The sequence below is a fragment of the Megascapheus bottae genome, chromosome 17, assembly GCF_031878675.1.
Source record: "Megascapheus bottae isolate mThoBot1 chromosome 17, mThoBot2.hap1, whole genome shotgun sequence".
NCBI classification, from domain to species: domain Eukaryota; kingdom Metazoa; phylum Chordata; class Mammalia; order Rodentia; family Geomyidae; genus Megascapheus; species Megascapheus bottae.
This window is the reverse complement of record NC_143525.1, coordinates 43,038,583-43,059,692: the sequence shown is the minus strand read 5'-3', so window position 1 is coordinate 43,059,692 and position 21,110 is coordinate 43,038,583. Positions and strand designations below refer to the sequence as shown.

Here is a 21,110-nt window from a genome sequence, read left to right as displayed (position 1 = left end):
CTCTTTGAAGTGTAAAAGCAGAAAATGAAAGCTGATCATAACAAATTCTAAAATGTTTGTCTTAATATTAGCAAGTTATGTTTTAGTATACAATATGATAGATCACTTACTCTATCCAAAAGTCATACTAGCAGTTTAAGTATACTATATTAGATTTTAAAATTTAGAACTATTTCAAAGTAGATCTAATACATTTCACAAATTCTACATAAGTCATGAAAGCTAACTCAAGTTTAGTCGTAGTCTTAACTTTGCAAATCTATTTTAATTTTACTCAATATACTAAAAAAGTAGACATTCTACACAAAATATACATACTAAGAGTTTTAAGAAAAATTCAAAGTTTATACCTTTCAGTGCAATTACTTTGCTAGCAGGATTCATGATGGCACTGTCTGCTGATATTGGTCTTCGGATTGGATTACTTGGGTCATTCATATCGATGATTACCACCTGGGCCTGCTCTCCTACTTTTTCTCTAATGCAGATGAATTTGTCTGACTCCATAGTTAGGGTACTAAAGCCAATGTTTGCTGGGTTAATACCCAGGTTCTGGAGCTGAAAAAAGAAACAAACAAACAAAAAGAATAAGCCATGTTACTTAGAAAAACTTGATATTCATATATTGATATCATTATAAATCTCCACTAACTCAACATGTGACTACTCCCAACAAGTAGCTGGGTTCTTGTGGCTCACAGTGAGGATGCTAAGATCTAAGGACTGAAGCTGGAAGGCAGCTTGGCCAGGAAAGTCTTCAATTAATCAGTAAGTCAGAAAGGGAGCTGTGGCTCAAATACTAAAACACTAGCCTTAGCAGGGCACCAGTGACTCACACTTGTAATCATAGCTACTCAGAAGGCTGAGATGTGAGGATCAAGGTTCAAAGCCAGGTCTGGCAGAAGTCCAATGGACTCATCTCCAATTAACTACCAGAAAACCAGAAGAGAAGCTGTGGTTCAAAGTGACAGAGCTCTAGCTTTTAGCATGTGCGCGCGCGCGTGTGTGTGTGTATGTGTGTGCATTCCCAGGCTTGCACAAGAAAAGATCAAGAAGCCATGTTTTATTTTCACTTTCCTTCAGTAGTTCACTGATTTCAGACATAGCTAGTTATAAAGTGTAGTTATTTTTTTTCAATGAATTTTATTGTCAGGGTGATATACTGAGGAATTACAGCTGTAATATGTACTTACAGAAATTTAAGACACTGAAGTTTCAGGGGCAAAAAGTCAAATAACTAACCAGTAATATAAACATGGTCCTAAAGTAGAATATTAACCAGCTTTAGAAACTCAAGTAGAGTCTACAATGCAAGGCAAATGAAATATTGAACTCATAATTAAATACATAGCTTATAATGAATTAGGTTCCAATAAACTCTTACTTTTTGAGTTTAACCTATATTTACTTTCAGTTCTAGAACTGAGAAGATAAATGTAAGTTGTCTCCCAAACATACAAAGGAACTCTGGGTGGGTTTCAGAGGCCTTTTACAGACTTGAATTATCCATTTACTTTCAGGGAAGGTATATACACCTATATTTCAGAGTAGGGAGCATTTACTTTCCTTCCAGACTGTAACTGATTATGTAGACTGACTTCAAATTTGAGTGACTCTGCTGTCTAGCCTCATAGGCACTAAGATGATGGTGTGCAACATGTGCCCAGCTGAGCAAAGACTTTTTAGACTCTTGAAGGATTAAAGGATAGTAGTAACTTACAAGAATGGGTAGAAATATCCTAGCGGCTAATGGAGTCCATACAACTACATACCCAAAAGCAATGCTAGGTTACAATTCTGTAAGAGCTGTATGTCTTTTATTTCTATCAATTCCTTATCAACAGCATTTTTGAATTTAGCAATCACTGTTTAAGTCCTGCAGTATTTGGAAAATATGGAGTGAAGACAGTTATCAGTCAAGAGAAAGTAGAAGAAAAGCAAGGATATACCCTAGAGATACTATATCCAAACCAAGAATTGATTCTAACAGGTCTTTCTTACTCCTCAATTTCAGAAGCAGTTAAAACAAGTATAAGAGCTGGGTGTGATGGCTCATGCCTGTAATCCTAGCTATTCAGGAGGCTGAGATCTGAGGATCGCTCAAAACCAGAAGTACTAAAGAACGTGAGACTCTTATATCCAATTAATCATTAGAAAATGGGAAGTGGGGCTTTGGCTCAGGGGTAGGGCGGTAGCCTTGAGCTGGAGAGTTCAGAGACAGAGCCCAGGCCCCAAAGTTCAAGCCCCATGACCCACAAAATTAAAAAAAAAAAAAAAGTAAGAAAAGAAACCACTATAAGTCAGTAATAAGAAGAAAAAGAGAAAGCAACACATTGTAACTATAAAGGATTCTTCCTCAACTCTTACCACATGAGTTTAATTGTGAAACAAACTATAGGTAAAGTTAAAAGACTTACAGTACACTCCAAATTTACATTATTTTCAGATCCTAAGATCTCAGCCTCCTGAATAGCTAGGATTACAGGCATGAGCCACCACGCTTGGTTATGCTTCGAATTTTCTAGAATAAACTTTTATTTTGTTCTAAGAATATGGCATCAACAAACTTGAATCCAATAAAAAAGGTTATTTTTCAGTTAACACATGTATATGGTACAATATTCAAAGTGTACAAGAGTACAGTACTGTAAGAAGCCACCCTCCCCATTTTTCTAGTAATAAATACCTCTCTTCCTCAAGAAATTAAGATATATTTTTACAGATTAAAGGTACTCTAGCAATGGAAAGTAATATTTCCATTCTCTTTAATAAACATGCGGGATAAAAATATATAAAAGTGGGGCTGGGAGTTTGGCCTAGTGGTAGAGTGCTTGCCCAGCATGCATGAAGACCCGGGTTCGATTCCTCTGTACCACATACATAGGGAAAAAAAGCCAGAAGTGGAGCTGAGGCTCAAGTGGGAAGAGCTTTAGCCTTGAGAAAGTCCAAGGACAGTGCTCATGCCCTGAGCTCAAGCCCACGACTGGCAAAAAAAAAAAAAAAATATATATATATCTATATATATATAAAAGTGTATTAATTATCAATTGTTTCTTTTTATAGATAAGCATAAGAACTTTGTTTTCTTTTTTGCCAGTCGTGGGGCTTGAACTCAGGGCCTAAGCACTGTACTTGGGCTTTCGCAAGATTAGCACTCTACCACTTGAGCAATAGTACCACTTCCGGCTTTCTAGCACAGGGTTTCACATATGCTAGTCAAGCACTCTACCACTAGGCCACACTCCCAGAGCAAAAACTTTGTAAATGGGTTTCCGTACTAAATTTTGGTGAGCAAATAGCACTACTTTAGGACTAGTCTAGCTTCTAAAAAGCAAACAGCCAATACAAAATTTCCAAGTACTTTGAAGTTACTGTTACAGACTATATAAAACATTTCCTTTTTCCTCTCCTCTCAATTCAGATTATCAAGGGGGAGAGGAGAAGCAGGAAAAGTGCAAAGTTGATTCTATACTCTTGGTTTTTGGAGTAATAAATACTTCAAATTTTCCATTATCTATACGCAGAACAAATTTATAACTGATTATCAAATACAAGTTTCATCTAGAATTGCTTTTGTGGATTTCTCCAAAGAAAACGGAATGTCAGCCAGGCACAGTGGCTCATGCCTATAATCCTAGCTACTCAGGAGGCTGAGATCTGAGGATCACGCAGTTCAAAGCCAGCATGGACACTAAAAAGTCCCTGAGACTCCCATCTCCAATTAATCACCAGAAAACCAGAAGTGGCGCTGTGGCTCAAGGGGTAGGGTTGTAGCATTGAGCTGAAGTGCTCGGGGACAACACCTAGCCCCAGAGTTCAAGTCCCACGACCAACCCACAAAAAAGGAATATCTGGATATAGTCCCAGTATTGTCACAGAAATGATCATGTGTAAATAATTCAGTTGTTATTATGAGTATTATTCCTCCTCTGAAATTTCTGGATAGTACCCATTTCTCAGAGTTGTAAAGATTAAATGTAAAACACTGTCAATGAAGTCTAACACACTGTAAAGGCTCAAATAAATACCACTCAGGATATAACACCTCAAAGTTAACTTTCTTGCTGTATTATCTGGTTAATTCAGCTGTCCATAGATTACTTATACTTCTGGGTGTGAACTTCTTTTAACTACTGATAATTGATTACTGGTCTCTCAGAGCTTCATTTATTCAAGACTGCAAAATGCCTTTTTTATTTTTTGAAAAGAAAAAACTATATCTTAAGACTTCTAATTCTACTCCAACTGAATTATAAAGAATCTTCAAACCCATGCCAGCTGTTTATGTTAAGTAACTTACTCTTTGTTAAGACATTTTTAGCTCAGACTTTTTAACAAACACAGCAAATACCTTCTGCTGGAAGAGGAAGCTGGTAAAACTAATACAAATTGATGGCATTAGGTTAGTATCATTTAAAAAAATTAAGACTGGACTGATGGCTCAAGCCTATAATAATCCCAGCACTCTCCAGAGGTTGAGCCAGAACAATTAGACTTTGAACCAGCCTACTCTCAAAACAAAACAAACCAGAAGCAGTGGCTCATCCCCAATTGATAATCTCGCAAGCTACCGGAGGACAGAAATTATTTCCAGACTCTGCTGGGCATAGTAACTCACGCCTGTAATCCTAGCTACTCAGGAGGCTGAGATCCAGCCCTAGCAAAAAAGGACCAAAGACTCTTCTCTCCAATTAACCTTAAAAAACAGGAAGTGGGGCTTAGCTCAAGGGTAGGGCAGTAGAGCTGAGGGATGGACAGCACCCAGATCAAGTTCAAGCCCCATAACCACCCCCCAAAAAGAAGAAACTGAGCATGGTAGTGTCCAACTGCCATCCTAGACACCATACAAAGTGTAAAATAGCATGAATGAGGTTCAGGGCTGGGCATTATCCTTCAGCTTTCCCAAGACTAGCACTGTTCCACTTCAGCCACAGCACTTGGGGCTTTTTTTGTGTATGGGGTAATAGAACCCAGAGCTTGATACATGCTAGGCAAGCACTCTACACTAGGCCAGAGCCCCTACCCTTTGAGCCACAGCACCACTTCCTATAATGGAATTTTTAAAGAGGCATTATTGTATCTAGTGCTGGTGACCAACCTACACCTATAATTGTAGCTACCCAGGAGACTCGGATCAGAGGATTGTCGCTCAATGTCAACCACAGCAGATAAATGTTAAAGACTGTTATTTCCAATTAGCCAACAAACAGCCAGATTGGAGGTATAGTTCAAATGGTAGAGCACCAGCCTTGATCAAAAGCAATGAGCTCCAGGCCCAGAGCTCAAGCCCCAGTACCAACACCAAAAAGAAAAAAGGAAGGGGGAAAAAAAAAGACAAGCGGTGCTGTGGCTCAAGTGGTAGAGTGCTAGCTTTGAGCAGAAGAGCTCTGAGGCAGTGCCCTAGCCCACAGTTCAAGCCCCAAACCCGACAGAAACAAAAAGGGGGGAGGGTCATTACTAGGCAATCAGAAAAGAACTGCTAAAATTAGTAAGACAACAGATATTTATATAATCCCAAGGCACTTCCCCACAAAATACTTATTTCAGAGTGAAAAGGAAATTTGTGGAGAAACATCTCAGACAACTTTCAAGTGAAAGCACATAATTCAGATGCAATGCATTAAAAATAATAGAACAGGGAGCAGAGAGTTTGGCCTAAGAAGAGTGCTTCCCTACATGCATGAAGACCTGGGTTTGATTCCTCGGTACCATATACACAGAAAAAGCGAGAAGTGGTGCTGTGGTTCAAGTGGTAAAGTGCTAGCCTTGAGAAAGCCCAAGGATAGTGCTCAGGCCCTGAGTTTAAGCCCTAGGACTGGCTAAATGAACAACCTGGTAATGATGGCTCATGCTGGCAATCCCAACTATTCAAAGACTGAGATGTGAAAAAATAGCTAAGAACAGAAAAGTCCTTCATCTGTTGGTTTGGGGTTTTTTTTTGTTGTTCTTTCATTTTTTGGTCAGCCATGGGACTTGAACACTGGGCCTGGCCTGATGCTCTCCCTGAACTCTTCAGCTCAAGGCTAGCACTCTCCCTCTTAAGATATAGTGCTATTGCCAGTTTTCTTATGGTTAATTGGAGATAAGAGTCTCTTGGTCTTTCATGCCTGTGCTGGTCTCAGTCTCCTGAGAAGCTAGGATTACAGGTCACTGGCGCCGCGCTTGTTTATTTTTGTTTTGCCAGTCCTGGGGCTTGAACTCAGGGCCTTCACTCTGTCCTTGAGCTTCTTTTGCTCAAGGTTAGTACTCTACCACTTGAGCCATAGTGTCACCTCTAGCATTTTCTGATTACGTGGTACTGAGGAATAGAACCCAGGGCTTCATGCATGTTAAGCAAATACTCTACCACAAAGCCACATATCCAGCCCTGAAAAGTCTTTGAGTCTACTTCCGGTTAGTCAGCAAAAAGCTGAGCTGGAGGCAAAGGAGAGCACCTATTATAAATAAGCAAGGCTGAGCAACAACATGACATCCTGAGTTCAAATTCCAGTACAGGCACACATGCACACACAAATTAACACAACAGCTACAGATGTAAATCAGTGGTAGAGTACTTGTCTAACATGCAGAAGCAAGGCCCCGGGTTCAACCAGCAGTGTCGCCAAAACGAAAAAGAAACATTAAGAATAAAACAGGGCCAGGTGCTTGCTTCAGCAGCACATATTCTAAAATTGGAACAATACAGAGATGATTAGCATGGTCCCTGCCCAAGGATGACACACAAATTCGTTTCCATATTTTTGGAAAGGGTATCAATGTATGTGAAGTAATGTACCCTCTATCTGGTGAATATAATGTAACCCTTCTATTAATTACAATAAAAAAATATATGGGGGGGGGAAAAGAACAGGTCTGGGTGCGATGGCGCACAGCTGTAATTCTAGCTACTCAGGAGGCTGAGATCTGAGGATCAAGGTTCAAAGCCAGCCAGGGCTGGCTGACTCTCATTTCTAATTAACCTCTAGAAAACGGGAAGTGGGGCTTTGCTCAATGGTAGGGTGATAGCCTTGAGCTGAAGAGCACAGGGAAAATGTCCAAGCCTAGGGGTCGGGCAGTAACCTTGAGCTAAAGAGCTCAGGGGCAATGCCCACGCTGAGTTCAAGCCTAATAACCCACCAAAAAAAAAAAAAAAAAAAGAATAGAACAGGAATGGGAGTTTGGCCTAATGGTAGTGTTTGCTTACCATGCACAAAAACCCGGGTTTATACTTTCCACATTCTTCTTGTTCTATCTAATAGTAACACTGTCAGGAAGTATGTATGTATTATTAAAATTTCATATAAAGCTGTTTTGTAAGTGTTGTCTATATGCCCTATTTTCAGTTACTTTTTCTGTAAGTGATTTTTTGTATTTTGGTAATGATTTAATAAACATTGCAAATACAGAAAAAAGCCAACCATTTCAGAGACCTGATGATACTTTGTAGTTATATTTGTAAATACCTGCTTCAAGATCTGCTTAACTGGGGCTGGGAGTTTGGCCTACTGGTAGAGTTGTTGAAAAAAGCTGGCTCAAGTGGTAGAGCTCTAGCCTTGAGAAAGCCCGAGGACAGTGCTCATGCCCCTGAGTTCAAGACCCAGGACTGGCAAAAAAAAAAAAAAAAAATCTGGTTAACTTCCTACTCCAATTACTTCACTCAGCAGTTTCCTTTGAAAATTCCTGAACATACTCTAACTTCCTAATATTAATCTAAAAAAATGCTGAGCAGTTACTACACTGAGATCTTCCTGGAAGCCAGAAGAATGTCAAAGAAAAACTGTACTTGCTCTATTCTACAGGAAATGAAAAAAAAAGTGCTGAAAATCAGCATTCTTTCAGTTCTTCATCAACAGGATACCAGCCATTGTTTTTGCCAGCCTCACCAATTATAAGCAACAAATAAAAACTCCTTTACCTTTTATTTATCCCACACTTAAACATAGTTATTTTTCGCTCCTAGTTAGCCTTTGAAACAATCAGTCTCTTAGAATTTCTGAGATCTAGTCAATTTGTAAGTAGTACATTCAGGAAGGAATCAGATACAAAGATAACAAGTGGTAGCTGGTAGCTTTGATAAACTATGAGTAGATTTAGACTAAAATAATTTCTATTTATGACCTGCCAGTGACTGAAAATTTTTTTTTTTTTTTTTTTGGCAGTCCTGGGATTGAGCTCAGGGCCTGAGCACTGTCCTTGGATTTTCTCAAGGCTAGAGCTCTACCACTTGAGCCTCAGCACCACTTCCGGCTTTTTTCTATGTATGTGGTACCGAGGAATCGAACCCGGGTCTTCATGCATGCTAGGCAAGCACTTTAACCACTAGGCCAAACTCCCGGCCCCATGACTGAAAATTTTAAGAAACTTAAAACTGTACTCACTTAAATCCAGTAATAAGTGAAAATATTAGATAAATTCTGACTATGCTCTATGGAAATACAGAAACAATTACACACCCTAAATCTCAGGGATCGTGGTTTAAAGCCAGAGTGGGCAGATAGGTCTCTGAGACTCTAGTGGCAGAGCACTAATCTTGAGTCAAAAAGCTAAAGAACAGCACCCAGGACCTGAGTTCAAGCCCCAACATCAGCACCAAAAAAAAAAAAGGAGAAATTTTTTTAACTATAAAATATTCTTGTTTTTTTTATGGGCTGGGATGTAGCTCAGTGGCAAAGCGCTTGCCTAGCAAGTGCAACGTCCTGGGTTTGATCCCCAGTGCCAAAAAAGAAAAGACAAAAAAATACAGTTAAAAAAAAAAAAACAACCTAACACAAAATATTGTTGTTTTTTGCAGTTCACATTTCTGAAGCAACTTTTCTACACTTTACCATTCTTAGCTAGAGTTTAAAAGTTCTCGTATTGAAAACTTAACCTGCAAATTCATGTTAAATGTACTGGAAGCTGGGCCCATGAAATATGTATGAACTGTTGCCCTCAGGCTCATGTGTTGAAGGCTTCATTCCTATTTAGTGATGCTATTTCCAGAAGTTCTGGAAATTTTAGTAGGTGGAACCTAGTTGAAGGGAAAAGGTCATGTCTATGGTTATTATATTTAATCCTCAGTTATTTATTTATTTATTTTTGGCCAGTCCTGGGGCTTAAACTCAGGGCCTGTGCACTGTTCTTGGGCTTTCTCAAGGCTAAAGCTCTACCACATGAGCCACAGCACCATTTCCAGCCTTTTCTGTATCTGTGGAACTGAGGACTCAACCCAGGTCTTCATGCATGGTAGGCAAGCACTTTACTACTAGGCAAAATTCCCAGCACTCCTAGTTCCTTCTTCTTCTCCACTTCTCAGTGGATGGCCATAAGGTATATAACCTCTTCTGCCACATGGCTCCCCCTGCCATGATGCTCTCTGTTCAAGCTCATGAGGCCAAGCAACCATGGACAGAACCCTCTGAAATGAGCCAAAATAGTCTTACCTCCTTTAAGCTGTTCTCTCAGATAGACTGATTGCATAAACTAACAGGGGAGGTAACAAGGATTAGGAAGGTCAGGAAAAGTTCCTGTCATGGCTTCATAAAAGACAGACAGCTGGACACCAGTGCCTGTAATCCTAGCCAGTCGAGGAGGACGAGATCTGAGGATTCTGGTTCAAAGACAGTCATGGCAGAAAAGACCCTGAGACTCATATTTCCAATTAACTACTCAAACACCGGAAGTGGCGCTGTAGAAGACTGCACAGACCCTGAGTTCAAGCCCCATGACAACCACTAACAACAAAACACAGATCCAAGCTAGCTCACTTGTGGCACCTTGCCATGTGATGCACTCTGCCCTGATGCAGCAAAAACGCCCTTACAGATGCCAAGCAATAGTCTTGGGCCTTTCTGACTCCAGAACCATGGGCCAAATAATCTCCTCTCATTTTTTTTTTTTTTGGTCGGGTCAGTGATAGGACTTGAACTCAGCCTGGGTGCTGTCCCTGAGCTCTTCAGGTAAAAGCTAGCACTCTACCACTGAGCCACAGCACCACTTCCATTTTCTGGTGATTAATGGGAGAGAAGAGTCTCCCAGACTTTCATACCTGGGCTGGCTTTGAACAATGATCGTATCTCAGCCTCCTGAGTAGCTAGGATTACAAGCATAAGCAAACGGCACCCAATGATAATATTCTCTTGAAAGCAGAACAAATTATGCCTTCCACAATGCAAAATACAAAATTCATAAAATCTATGTTGGATGGATGTTTGCTTAACACATTCAGATCCAAACTTCCAGCCATCTCTTCAAGGTAAGGGCATTATTAGCTACATGGGGTAAAAGTATAGAATGGAAGATGCCAAAGCTATAGCCTTTACTCTGGCTCAGAGATAAGCTGACTTCATAAAGCTAGTTTTAACATAATATATATGAATATTAATTTAGAAAAATAGCTTCGGGTCCGGGAGTTTGGCCTAGTGGTTAAAGTGCTTGCCTAGCATGCATAAAGACCCGGGTTCGATTCCTCAGTACCACATACATAGAAAAAAGCCGGAAGTGGTGCTGAGGCTCAAGTGGTACAGCTCTAACCTTGAGAAAGTCCAAGGACAGTGCTCAGGCCCTGAGCTCAAGCCCAGGACTGGCAAAAAAAAAAAAAAAAAAAAGAAAAGAAAAGAAAAGAAAAGAAAAAAAGCTTCATTCTAACACAAAATACTAAATTAAAAACAATGAACTCATTTTCCACTTATGTACACTAACTTCAATATTACCAACTTAAAGAACATATATAGGAGGCAGAGGTAGAAAGATGATACATTTGAGACAGCTGTGTTATATAGCAAGATCTTATATTGAAAAAAAGTATGTAAATATACTAATAAAAAACCTGATTGGCATGCCAAGAGCATTTTATCAAATGTGATTCATTAGTTTTCTCAAATATATATAACCAATGAATACTAACTAATAATTATACTTCCAGAAGTATACAAGGAAAGACCATGCAATATAAGATTTGATTTATAAACATGGCTATTGTGATTTACTTTAACTTAATTAAAATTAAATAAGTAATAAATTCAGCTACTAGAAAAGTTTGCCCAGAATAATATATGTATGCAAATATGCCTCTCCAATTGACGCCTTTAGGATATAAATCAAGTACTTTTGGATACAAATTAAGTATTTCCAATGAAACTAGGTCCTGAGTTAAAAATGCATAGTCTAGGGCCAGGAGTTTGGCCTAGTGGTTAAAGTGCTTGCCTAGCATGCATGAAGAACCGGGTTCGATTCCTCGGTACCACATACATAGAAAAAAAGCTGGAAGTGGTGCTGAGGCTCAAGTGGTAGAGCTCTAGCCTTGAGAAAGTCCAAGGACAGTGCTCAGGCCCTGAGCTCAAGCCCAGGACTGGCAAAAAAAAAAAAAAAATGCATAGTCTAAAATACACATCAAATTTTAGCAGTTAAGTACAAAAAATTAAAGATATCTAGTAAATTTTTTGTTTATTTATTTAAATATTTTGGGAATGAATTCAATAAATTACATTAAAATTGACTCAAGTTTCACTTATATTATGGACCCTAAAACTGTTAAATGATTACACTTGGATCACATTTTTTAAATGGACAGCACTAGGTTCAACAATGCCCAAACCAATATTCTGTTCACTGCATCATATAATTAATCACATATATATATATATATATATATATTTTTTTTTTTTTTTTTTTTGCCAGTCCTGGTCTTGAGCTCAGGGCCTGAGCACTGTCCTTGGACTTTCTCAAGGCTAGAGCCCTACCACTTGAGCCTCAGCATCACTTCTGGCTTTTTTCTATGTATGTGGTACTGAGGAATTGAACCCGGGTCTTCCTGCATGCTAGGCAAGCACTCTACCACTAGGCCAAACTCCCAGCCTAATTAATCATATTTTAAACAAGTAGAAGTCTTTCTTTTTTGGGGAGGGTGGGTGAAGAAGGGTGCTAGTCCTGGGGCTTAAACTCCAGCTCTGTCCTTGAGCTTCTCAGTCACACTAGCCACATTTCAAGTGCTCAATGTTCTTATATAACTAATAGACATTTCCGTTATTGAAGAGAAGTTTTCTACTGAACAGTAACACAAGGAACCACATCTCCAACACTAACAAGAAAAAAAAAATCAGGTAAATGTTAATTCAACTATCATAGAGTTGAATATAACATTTAATAATAATTTTGCAAAGAAACAGAGGACCAAATATAAATGGAACTTACAGTACAAGGTTCAGGGTTCCTAAAAATCAAAAATTTCATGGCACGTGACATCATGTTTGGTGAGTCCATAGACACATAGTTACATGTTTTGAATTTTTTACTTATCTGAGTAGAAATGTTTTCACTAAATGTCATACACCTTAAAAATCTAAATAAACTGACTTGTAAGAAAACTATGAAAAATATACTTTACTTTTAGAAACTATTTCAAAGGTAGATTTCAGATTAATTCTATAAAGTATATCTCTTTCAGACAGTTCACCTGAGTATCAACTCTCAAAGAGGAAATAATTGCTTGTTCTTTGCAAATGAAAATAATCTTAGCAAGAATCCCTACTATTTAAATCAACAACACACTCCATGCCCGCATTTATGAATCAACATTTAAAAGGGTGGTGGGGAATGAAGGGGAAAATCTTTTATTGGAAATCTAAAGCACTCCAAGAATACAAAAAGAGTTTCTCATCTGGCCTAAGGCATTTAACATACCAAGAATTAAGAATTGCAGCAATTCTAAGTAGTCCAAGATTTGTTTAGAATCTGCAACTCTGGTGATACCATGCTGAAACAAGCAATTAATTACTGACTGCTATCAGTCTACAAAAATAAACAGAATCCTTCAAAATATTATCTGTTAACACTCAATGTATTTCCAAACCTTGATGACAGAATCTTTATTTGGACATTATGGGTGTGGATGGGGGGGCACCCCTTGGGTATACAAATAAATTCTGTACAGTTCGCTTTTTGAAGTTTCACAAGCTAATTCCACATTCAGGTTCCTCATTTCTTGTTTCTATCGTGTGTGAGTGTGGGTGCGCACGCGCGCATGGGCATGCTGTTCCTGGTACATGAACATAGGGCCTGGGTGCTGCCCCCAACTCTTTTGCTCCAGGCTAGTGCTCTACCACTTAAGCTACAACTTCACTTCTGTTTTTTTGGTAGCTTATGAAGAGACTTGTAGACTTTCCTGTTTGTACTGGCTTTGAATTGCAATCCTCAGATCTCAGTCTCCTGAATAGCTAGAATCATAGGTGAGCCACCAGCACCTAGCTTGTTTCTACTTTTTATCCCCGGTGTAGCAGAACACATTCTGCTACTTAGAAAACTGACAGGGGCTCAGGGGTCAAAGACCTAACACAACAATCAAAATAATCCTTATAAGGGGGTGGGGGGATGGCCTAGTGGTAAGAGTGCCTTCCCTAGCATGCATAAAGCCCTGGGTTTGATTCCTAAGTACCACATGCACAGAAAAAGCCAGAAGTGGTGCTATGACTCAAGTGGTAGCGTGCTAGCCTTCAGAAAGGCCAAGGACAGTGCTCAGGCCCTGAGTCCAAGACCAGGAATTGGAAAAAATACAAAAAAAAAAAAATTTTTTTTAAAAGGAAATAAAAATGTGATGTTAAGAGGTATGTTATCCTGGAAGAGGTTGATGATTTGGACATTTCTGTGTAACACTAATCACTATCTACTAGCTAACCTTATACTAGCTAACCTCAAATTTAAGCATGGCTAAGCATTCCAAAAATTAATGTCTAAAGTTCTCAAATGTAACTGCAAAGCTGTTTTTTTTTTGTTTTGTTTTTTTTTTTGTTTTTTTTTGCCAGTCCTGGGCTTGGGCTCAGGGCCTGAGCACTGTCCTTAGACTTTCTCAAGGCTAGAGCTCTACCACTTGAGCCTCAGCACCACTTCTGGCTTTTTTCTATGTATGTAGTACCGAGGAATCGAACCCAGGTCTTCATGTATGCTAGGCAAGCATTTTAACCACTAGGCCAAACTCCCGGCCCCTCAAATGTAGCTGCAAAGCTGTTTTATGCTCAAATCTAAATTATTTGAGAAAGCATCAGCTTCACTCAAGTTTATTTTCAGACTTTGAACAACTTACTAATCATTAAATCTGTCTTAGGTTAGTTTCCAATGTTTGAGACCATGTTAATGTTCAGAATTTTTGTCATTTCTATTAAAGATAGAAATGAAAAAAAGTTATAACTTAAACCACCACTGATCAACAAGTAAGGATTACCAAAGAGGCAAACCCCTGTCCTGTGAAGTTATTAGCAGTTGTACCTGGTTTACATGTATTTGTTTGCAAAGTACTTCTGAAATATACTGTAGTGTGATGACAAACTCATGTTTGCTCTTCACCATACCTTCCTAACCTTCTACATTCATTCACTACCACGTTTTAAGAGAGAAAACCACAAACTTGAATTGTGCTGGAAAAATAACCTCTTCATATTATCACTTAACATTCTTAAATCTTTTGTAAAATAGTGGTTTTTTTTGCAAAGTTCAAATGAATTATTGAAAAACTAGTGATGACAACAAAAGTTACGTTTAACTTTTTTTAGAGGAAATGAGTCTTTACATTTTCAGATGTAAAGGAGAATTTCTTGCTAATGAAAACTTGGTAATATCTATAAAGAAATAATGAAATTATTTTGCACACACCCTTATTAATCTTTCTTATTAGCAAGACTCTATTAAGCCTTTCTACCAGTGGAAGAAAGTAAATAAAATCTGTCTTCAATGATAAAATGTCCAAGGGTCTAATAATAGTGTATGTCAAACCACTGCATCTTCATGAAAAAAGCCTTCAGCGTTGGAAGTAGCCTTTATTAAAGAGATATTGAAAGGGAAAATAAATTAGTAATAAATTATTCCGTTAAAGTAAAAGCTAGGATTGGTGAACTAGGAAAATCGGAAAGCTCAAGAGAGGCTTAATTCAGTGAACTCCTCCAATGGTCACCTGCCTACGCTGCACACAGGCACGCAGCCAGATAAGACTACAGAATGTAGCCTCCAGGATAAAGCACGGGGGGAGGGGGAAAGAAGTGTAGAACCTATTTTTTTTTTTAAAGCCAGTTTTCAACTAACCTGGCCAAGTCTCCAGAAGTAGAAAGGCTCTATTTAATTCCAATCAGTCCGGGGGAAGTACAAACGCCCCAGTCCTACTACCTTGCTGGACTCCAGAACATCCCCTTGATGATCCCCAAATAATTCTTGAGGGTTAGGAGTTACAGGAACCCGGCACCCCGAGAAATCAGGAGAGGAAAAACACGTGCCTTTCCCTAGGGACCTTGACCTCACACACTCTGAGGCTGACACCGCCCCAAGAAATGCGTCCCCTCATTCAATCCCCTTACAGTTCCTTCAGTGACCTTCTGTTCCTACTGCCTCGGGGAAGGCGGGAGACGAGACACCGCCATTTCCCCCACCACCACCACCCCCCCGCCCTCCAGGGAAGGTGCCTTTCTCAGTTGAGAGCCGCAGAGGGAGGATGAGAAAGGTTCCTCCTCCCCACCCCAGCAGCCGCACAACTCCAGGGTTGCAGACGCCGAGGGGGAGAGATCCCAGCAGGAGAGGGTGACAGCTCTGCGCCGGCCCCGGGGTGACGGGGATTCTGCGGCAGGAGAACCCCCCTCCCACCCTCCGACCCAAATGAATGAACGGAGTCAAGGGAAGGGGGGGTTAGTATGCGCAGCTCCTGCTATCCAGGAAGCTGAAGGCCCAGCGAGCTCGGGCCTGGCCTCGCCGCCCTCTGCACCCCAAATCGTCATTTCCAAACAAGTGTCGTCCCATTTTAACCCTTCAGGTTTTCCGGGCTAGCGGGCCCCCTTCCTCCATCTACGCCAGAGACTGACAACCCCCACCCCCCGCCCTCACCCGGCTCGAAACCTTCCCCCCGTCCTCCCCACCGCCCGCCCCAGCCCCGGCCCAGCCGCACCTGGAGATGCTCCTGAAAACGAATTGGCAGAATCTGGGCCATGGCGAGGTCGGGAGGTACGATGTCCTCCTGTCACTGGGGCTAGGGGGCAGAGGCTGCCCGGGCTCTCCGAGGGAGAGGAGGACAAGGGGGAAGGGGGGAAGGTCGGGCTCAGCTAGATACTCTCCGGGGATGCAGGAAACTGGCAGGCAGACGAAAGAGCTGGGGTCGGGGGCGGAGGCTCCTGGGGCCGGGAGAGCCGCAATGGCGGAACCGGGCGCAGCGCAGACTCCGGAAACGGCTGAGCCCTGCGGAAGGATCCCGGTGACAGAACTCGGCCGAGCGCCTCACTCCCTCCGCTTTTATCTGTACCCCTCCGCGAGCGCCGCGCCGCGGGCGGGCGCAGGAATTCGGCGCGCAGGGCGCCGAGTCTCCCTGCACTGAGGCGCCGGAGTGGACTAGAGGAACCCAGGGACTACTTTTTTTAGACTCATCACTTTCTCTGGCTTCGGGTTTCTGGTGCCCTCCCTCCTCCCCCCCCCTTTTTTCTACATTTTGCCACATCATGCGACTCAAGGAGACCGACGTCATTTCCGCTGGCGCTCGTAAGTCCCACCCACGCACTTCCAGGTGCACGTGACGCTGGTGGGGAAGGGTCGGCTGGTGGCTGCCAGCATGGACGGCGGGGGTCAGGGAGGGAGCATGCTGAGTCCTCTGGGAATGAGGTGGACCGACGTTGGGCCATCTTGAGGCCTGGCAGCCTCTGTGTATTTCGACCGAGGCGCGGACCGCACGGAGGACGTGGCGCGGGCGCACGGGCCCAGCCGCCTGGCCTCGCCGTGACTCAGGGAAACGGCCTCTCCGCAGAGCGCGGCCCCGGCGGCGGCGCCGGGCCTCCCCCGCCGGCCTTCTCGCAGTGGGCGGTGGGAATGGGGCTGGAGTCCTTCCTGGTCCTCGGCACACGCCCTTCGGGCGACGGGGAGACCCTGACGCGCGCCTCGCTCTCTGGGCGTTCTTCCGGGGACGATTCCCTCCGAGGACCGTGTGGGCCGTTCGCCTGGTGCCCTCCAGGCTGGCCTGCGGTCGCTCGTCCTAAGCGTTTCTGCGGACATTTTGGTGGACCTGCGGCAGCCTAGTTCAGCTAGCACTTGTCCAGGACTGGGCCGAGATCGCGTCCAGCAGCTTTTAGCAGTGCGAAATGATGACTCTCACGGGTGACTGGTAAAACCTGCAGGGCGTTCTTGGAGGAGCGGCGTGGCCTTGGATTTCGTTGGGAACACTTGGAGGTTGCCTATAGTTTCAGAAGCATTAAGGATCTAGTGGAATTATCAGTAATCCAATACTTTCTTGATAAAACGTAGCCTGCAATAACACTAATACAATAAAAGTTAAAAACAATTGAATTGGGTGTCTTTCAGCTTTTGTCCTTTTTTTCCCACTTCCCCCAAAAGCTCTTGGGAAAAAGTCAAGTCCACGATTATTATTTTTAGTGTCCTTTCCAGCTAAAGAACATAAAGTCCTATTGCGTATACAATAGTTTTGTGTCAGCAGCTTTGCTTAGAGAAGTTTGCTTAATCATTTTAGTTGCTTTTAGTGAATCTGGCAAGAATAGCAGAGGCTGTTCTTCAAAGAAAAGCTTTTCCACCATGGTGTAGGTTATGCTTGCATATTTTCATTTTGTTTTAAAACAAATACTGGAATATGTTCTGCAACACTTGAAATAACTTCCTAATACCAGTCTTTAATAAGCAGGTATTTGGCCACAGTGAAAAAATTCTGTGAAAATTCTAAGGGAGCTACTACTGTTCTGTTTCAGTAATGCAGTAGCTTAAATTACATTTTCAATCTCAGAATCTGGCGTGCAAGAACTACATGTGAGCAAGCTACCTGAAAATATTAGTAAATATCTTGCATTTTCACACAGACCCTAAAGTTTTAAGTACATTTAGAATTTCAATTGATTTGTAATTGATACCATGGGGTATCTAGCTTACTAGAGCAAATGTTACCATAACTGCTGTGTCATTACACATAGAAATCCAATGAGTGTATTGTTTTCAGAAATCATTTAGAAGAATATTTTGCAATATACCAAAATTCATTTTGAATACTTCACCTTAAAATCAATAAGTGCATCATTTTCAAAAGGAAACAAAGTCCAGATGATAAAACATTTTTAAAAACAACCCAAGGCAAAGTACTTAGTGACACATGCCTGGAGTCTCAGCACTGGGAGGAGGTAATAACGGGCTCAGGTAGAAAGATCCAGTTTCAGGTCAGCCTGAACCACATATATTGCCAAGACCCTTTCTGAAAAACTGAAAAATCAAGAACCCAGAGACTTTTTAAAGATCTGCAGTTTGGAGTAGGGTAATGAGATGTTTATTATGAGAGTGTGCTGCCCTTTCTAACTCTGTAAAGGCAGAAGTGCCCTATGATTTAGAAATCCCAAACAAAGGTGCTGTTAAGTTTCCTAAATTATACCTTTAAGGCACTGTGTTTAGGGACTACCTTAAATTAGAGACATATAAACTATGAAACCAGAAAGCCAATCCTGCTCTGCAGAATGGGAATTTTTTAATTATTATTTTTTTTTTACTTTTAACAAACTACTGCAATGTATGAACCAATGCCCTAAAAAGTGTTTTAGTATCAGTGGCTCACACCTGTAATCCTAGCTGCTCAGGAGACTGAGATCTGAGGAACGCAGTTTAAAGACAGCCCAGGCAGGAAAGTCCTTGATACTCATCTCCAATTAACCACCTGAAATCCAGAAGGGGCACTGTGGCTCAAGTGATAGGAGGGATAGCAGTCCTGAGCTGCAGAGCTCAGGGATGGTGCCCACACCCAGAGTTCAAAGCCCCACAACGGACAAAAAAAATTTTTTTTGGTAACGTAGCCACGTGAAGGTAAATGACCAAGTTCTTTGAATTTAAAGTTTTTTTCTGAATGTTCAACAATAGGTCCTTGCAGTGAGTCACAGTGCATTAACAAAAAGTACATTGTTTTATTATTTTATAGAGTGCCAGTTTCACAAAATGTATACAGGAAACCTCTATTGTTCTACAAATCTTATATTTTATGTCAGGAACTAAGATGTGTATGTACATGTTACCCCCAATGGAAAGATATCTCAAAAAAAAAAAAAACTTATTCGGCGGTGCAAATGGCTCACAACTGTAATTCTAGCTACTCAGGAGACTGAGATCTGAGGATCACTCAGATATGAATCTTATCTCCAATTAACCACCAAAAAGCCAGAAGTGGAGCTGTACTTCAAGCTAGGAACAAAAACAAAGCAAAAAGCCTCTCTGTCTTACAGAAAACAGCTTGAGCCAGTCACAGGGTAAAAGTCACACAGCAGGGCCAGGAGTTTGGCCTAGTGTTAGTGTTTGCCTAGAATGCACGAAGACCCAGGTTCAATTCCTCGGCACCACATACATAGAAAAAAGCGGGAAGTGGTGCTCAGGCTCAAGTGGTAGTGCTCTAGCCTTGAGAAAGTCCAAGGACAGTGCTCAGGCCCTGAGCTCAAGCCCAGGACTGGCAAAAAAAAAAAAAGTCACACAGCAAAGGCTTTTCTCGGGTATTTAAACATTTGGAAGCAAAAACTTTACTAAAAATTCACATCGAATGAACTTTAGCCAGACTCAAGTAAGATAATTATTTGAACAGCAACTTTGAAATACCTCAAGCTCCCTAGGGTTACTGATAGGAATCCAGCAGGATTAGACCAGATCTTTACCTTTTCAAGCAAGAAAAAAAAAAACCATGCCAGTAAGAAAATGAATATTGCTTGGGTTGTAGATATTTGTCCATACAGTATCCAACTGTATACACCGTCTGTATAAGATAGATTGTAGGTAAGCCTTCCCATCAACAGTGGGGGAAAGGTAGCCTTGAGTTGAAGAGCACAGGGACAGCACCCAGGCCGAGTTCAAGCACCATGACCCACAAAAAAAAAAGAAAAGAAAAGAAAGAAAACGTCATTTTTCAACCTTAAGAATAAACCTGACTCAACTAATGATAGCCCCTCATATTTTGTGCAGAATGGGATAATTTATATAATCTTTAAGTACTTTCCCCTGAAATTATTTATGAGTTGTTCTTACAACTAGATTGAAATTTTTAAAAAGTCTAACCAAATAAAAGTATCATCAACAAGGAGCAAAAAAAAAAATACCATATGTCTTCATATATGGTATCTTAGGAGACTATCACTTAAGTAGTATTCTAGTCTAAAATACCTTACTATGAGGAAGGGAGAAACCCTTAAATTAAGGATATTCTAGGGAGATAACAAGCACTATTTCTTAAAAGCCAATACAAAAAAACTCTAAGGAAAATTGAAGACATTTTTCAGATCAAAACAGAGCAGGGAGTAGGATGGAGAACAAACAAACAGTTAACATTTGTTAACACCTGTGACTGAATCCTTAAGGAAAATGCCACAAAGATATTATTGGGACAAGTGATGGTACTTGACTATATGGACTAAAGACTTAAAGTGTGTGCTAAATATTTACTGAAAAGAGACTGCATTGCAAGAACCCATGAGCCTATCACAAGGACTGTATCTAAGGAAACACACTGATAACAAACACCTTAGCAGAAAAACTGACAAGACTAAATGATCATTGTGCTGAAAGTGTTTGCAGTCCTAAGTAAACTTAAGAAATCTGCAAACACAGAAACCATAACTACTCACCTACAAGGAAAAGCACATGGATTTGGGTTCTCATGTGACTTTTCAAAAAAGGCTTCAAGCTTCTAATACTGAACATAAAACTGTGTAGATGGGGCTGGGAATTTGGCCTAGTGGTAGAGTGCTAGCCTAGCATGCACGAAGACCAAGGGTTCAATTCCTCGGTACCACATATATAGAAAAGGCCAAATAGTACTTGGCTCAAGTGGTAGAGTTCTAGACTTGAAAAAGCCCGAGGACAGTACTCAGCCCCTGAGCTCAAACCTAGGACTGGCAAAACAAAACAAGACAAAAAAAAAAAAAAATCCGGTGTAGATTCCAAAGGAAAATACTAGAGGAGTTAGCTACCTATAAAGTTTAGACTTAGGTTTTACATGCACCCCATCCCCGTATCTAAAAACACACATATTACTGTCTTTCAAGATTAAATGACACTAAAAGCTTTATTTAACAAACACTGAGTGACTACTATGTGCAAAAGCACTATGCCAGGTGCCATGAAAGATACAAAGACGGAAAAGACACAGTCCCTGCCCACAAGGAGCGTATAAT

General features: G+C 41.0%; 1 protein-coding gene and 1 non-coding gene across 3 annotated transcripts in view; one reads left to right on the top strand and one right to left on the bottom strand.

Moving 5' to 3' along the window:
• Positions 1-16,159, bottom strand: part of Cltc (clathrin heavy chain) — a 64,340-nt gene extending 48,181 nt beyond the window's left edge. The window contains exons 1-2 of one of the 2 annotated variants that reach the window (XM_090351134.1): positions 15,878-16,159; positions 351-558 (exon numbers count right to left, since the gene is read on the bottom strand). In XM_090351134.1, coding sequence (XP_090207260.1) covers positions 351-558; positions 15,878-15,919 — 250 coding nt within the window. In that variant the 5' untranslated portion in view covers positions 15,920-16,159. The remainder of the gene's footprint in view (positions 1-350; positions 559-15,877) is intronic. The other variant, XM_090351135.1, reaches the window with a different exon arrangement.
• On the top strand, positions 6,642-6,742 carry LOC150051948 (U6 spliceosomal RNA). Its single transcript, XR_016538514.1, has one exon. It is a non-coding gene; the product is annotated as a U6 spliceosomal RNA (small nuclear RNA).
• Positions 16,160-21,110: the final 4,951 nt, after the last annotated feature.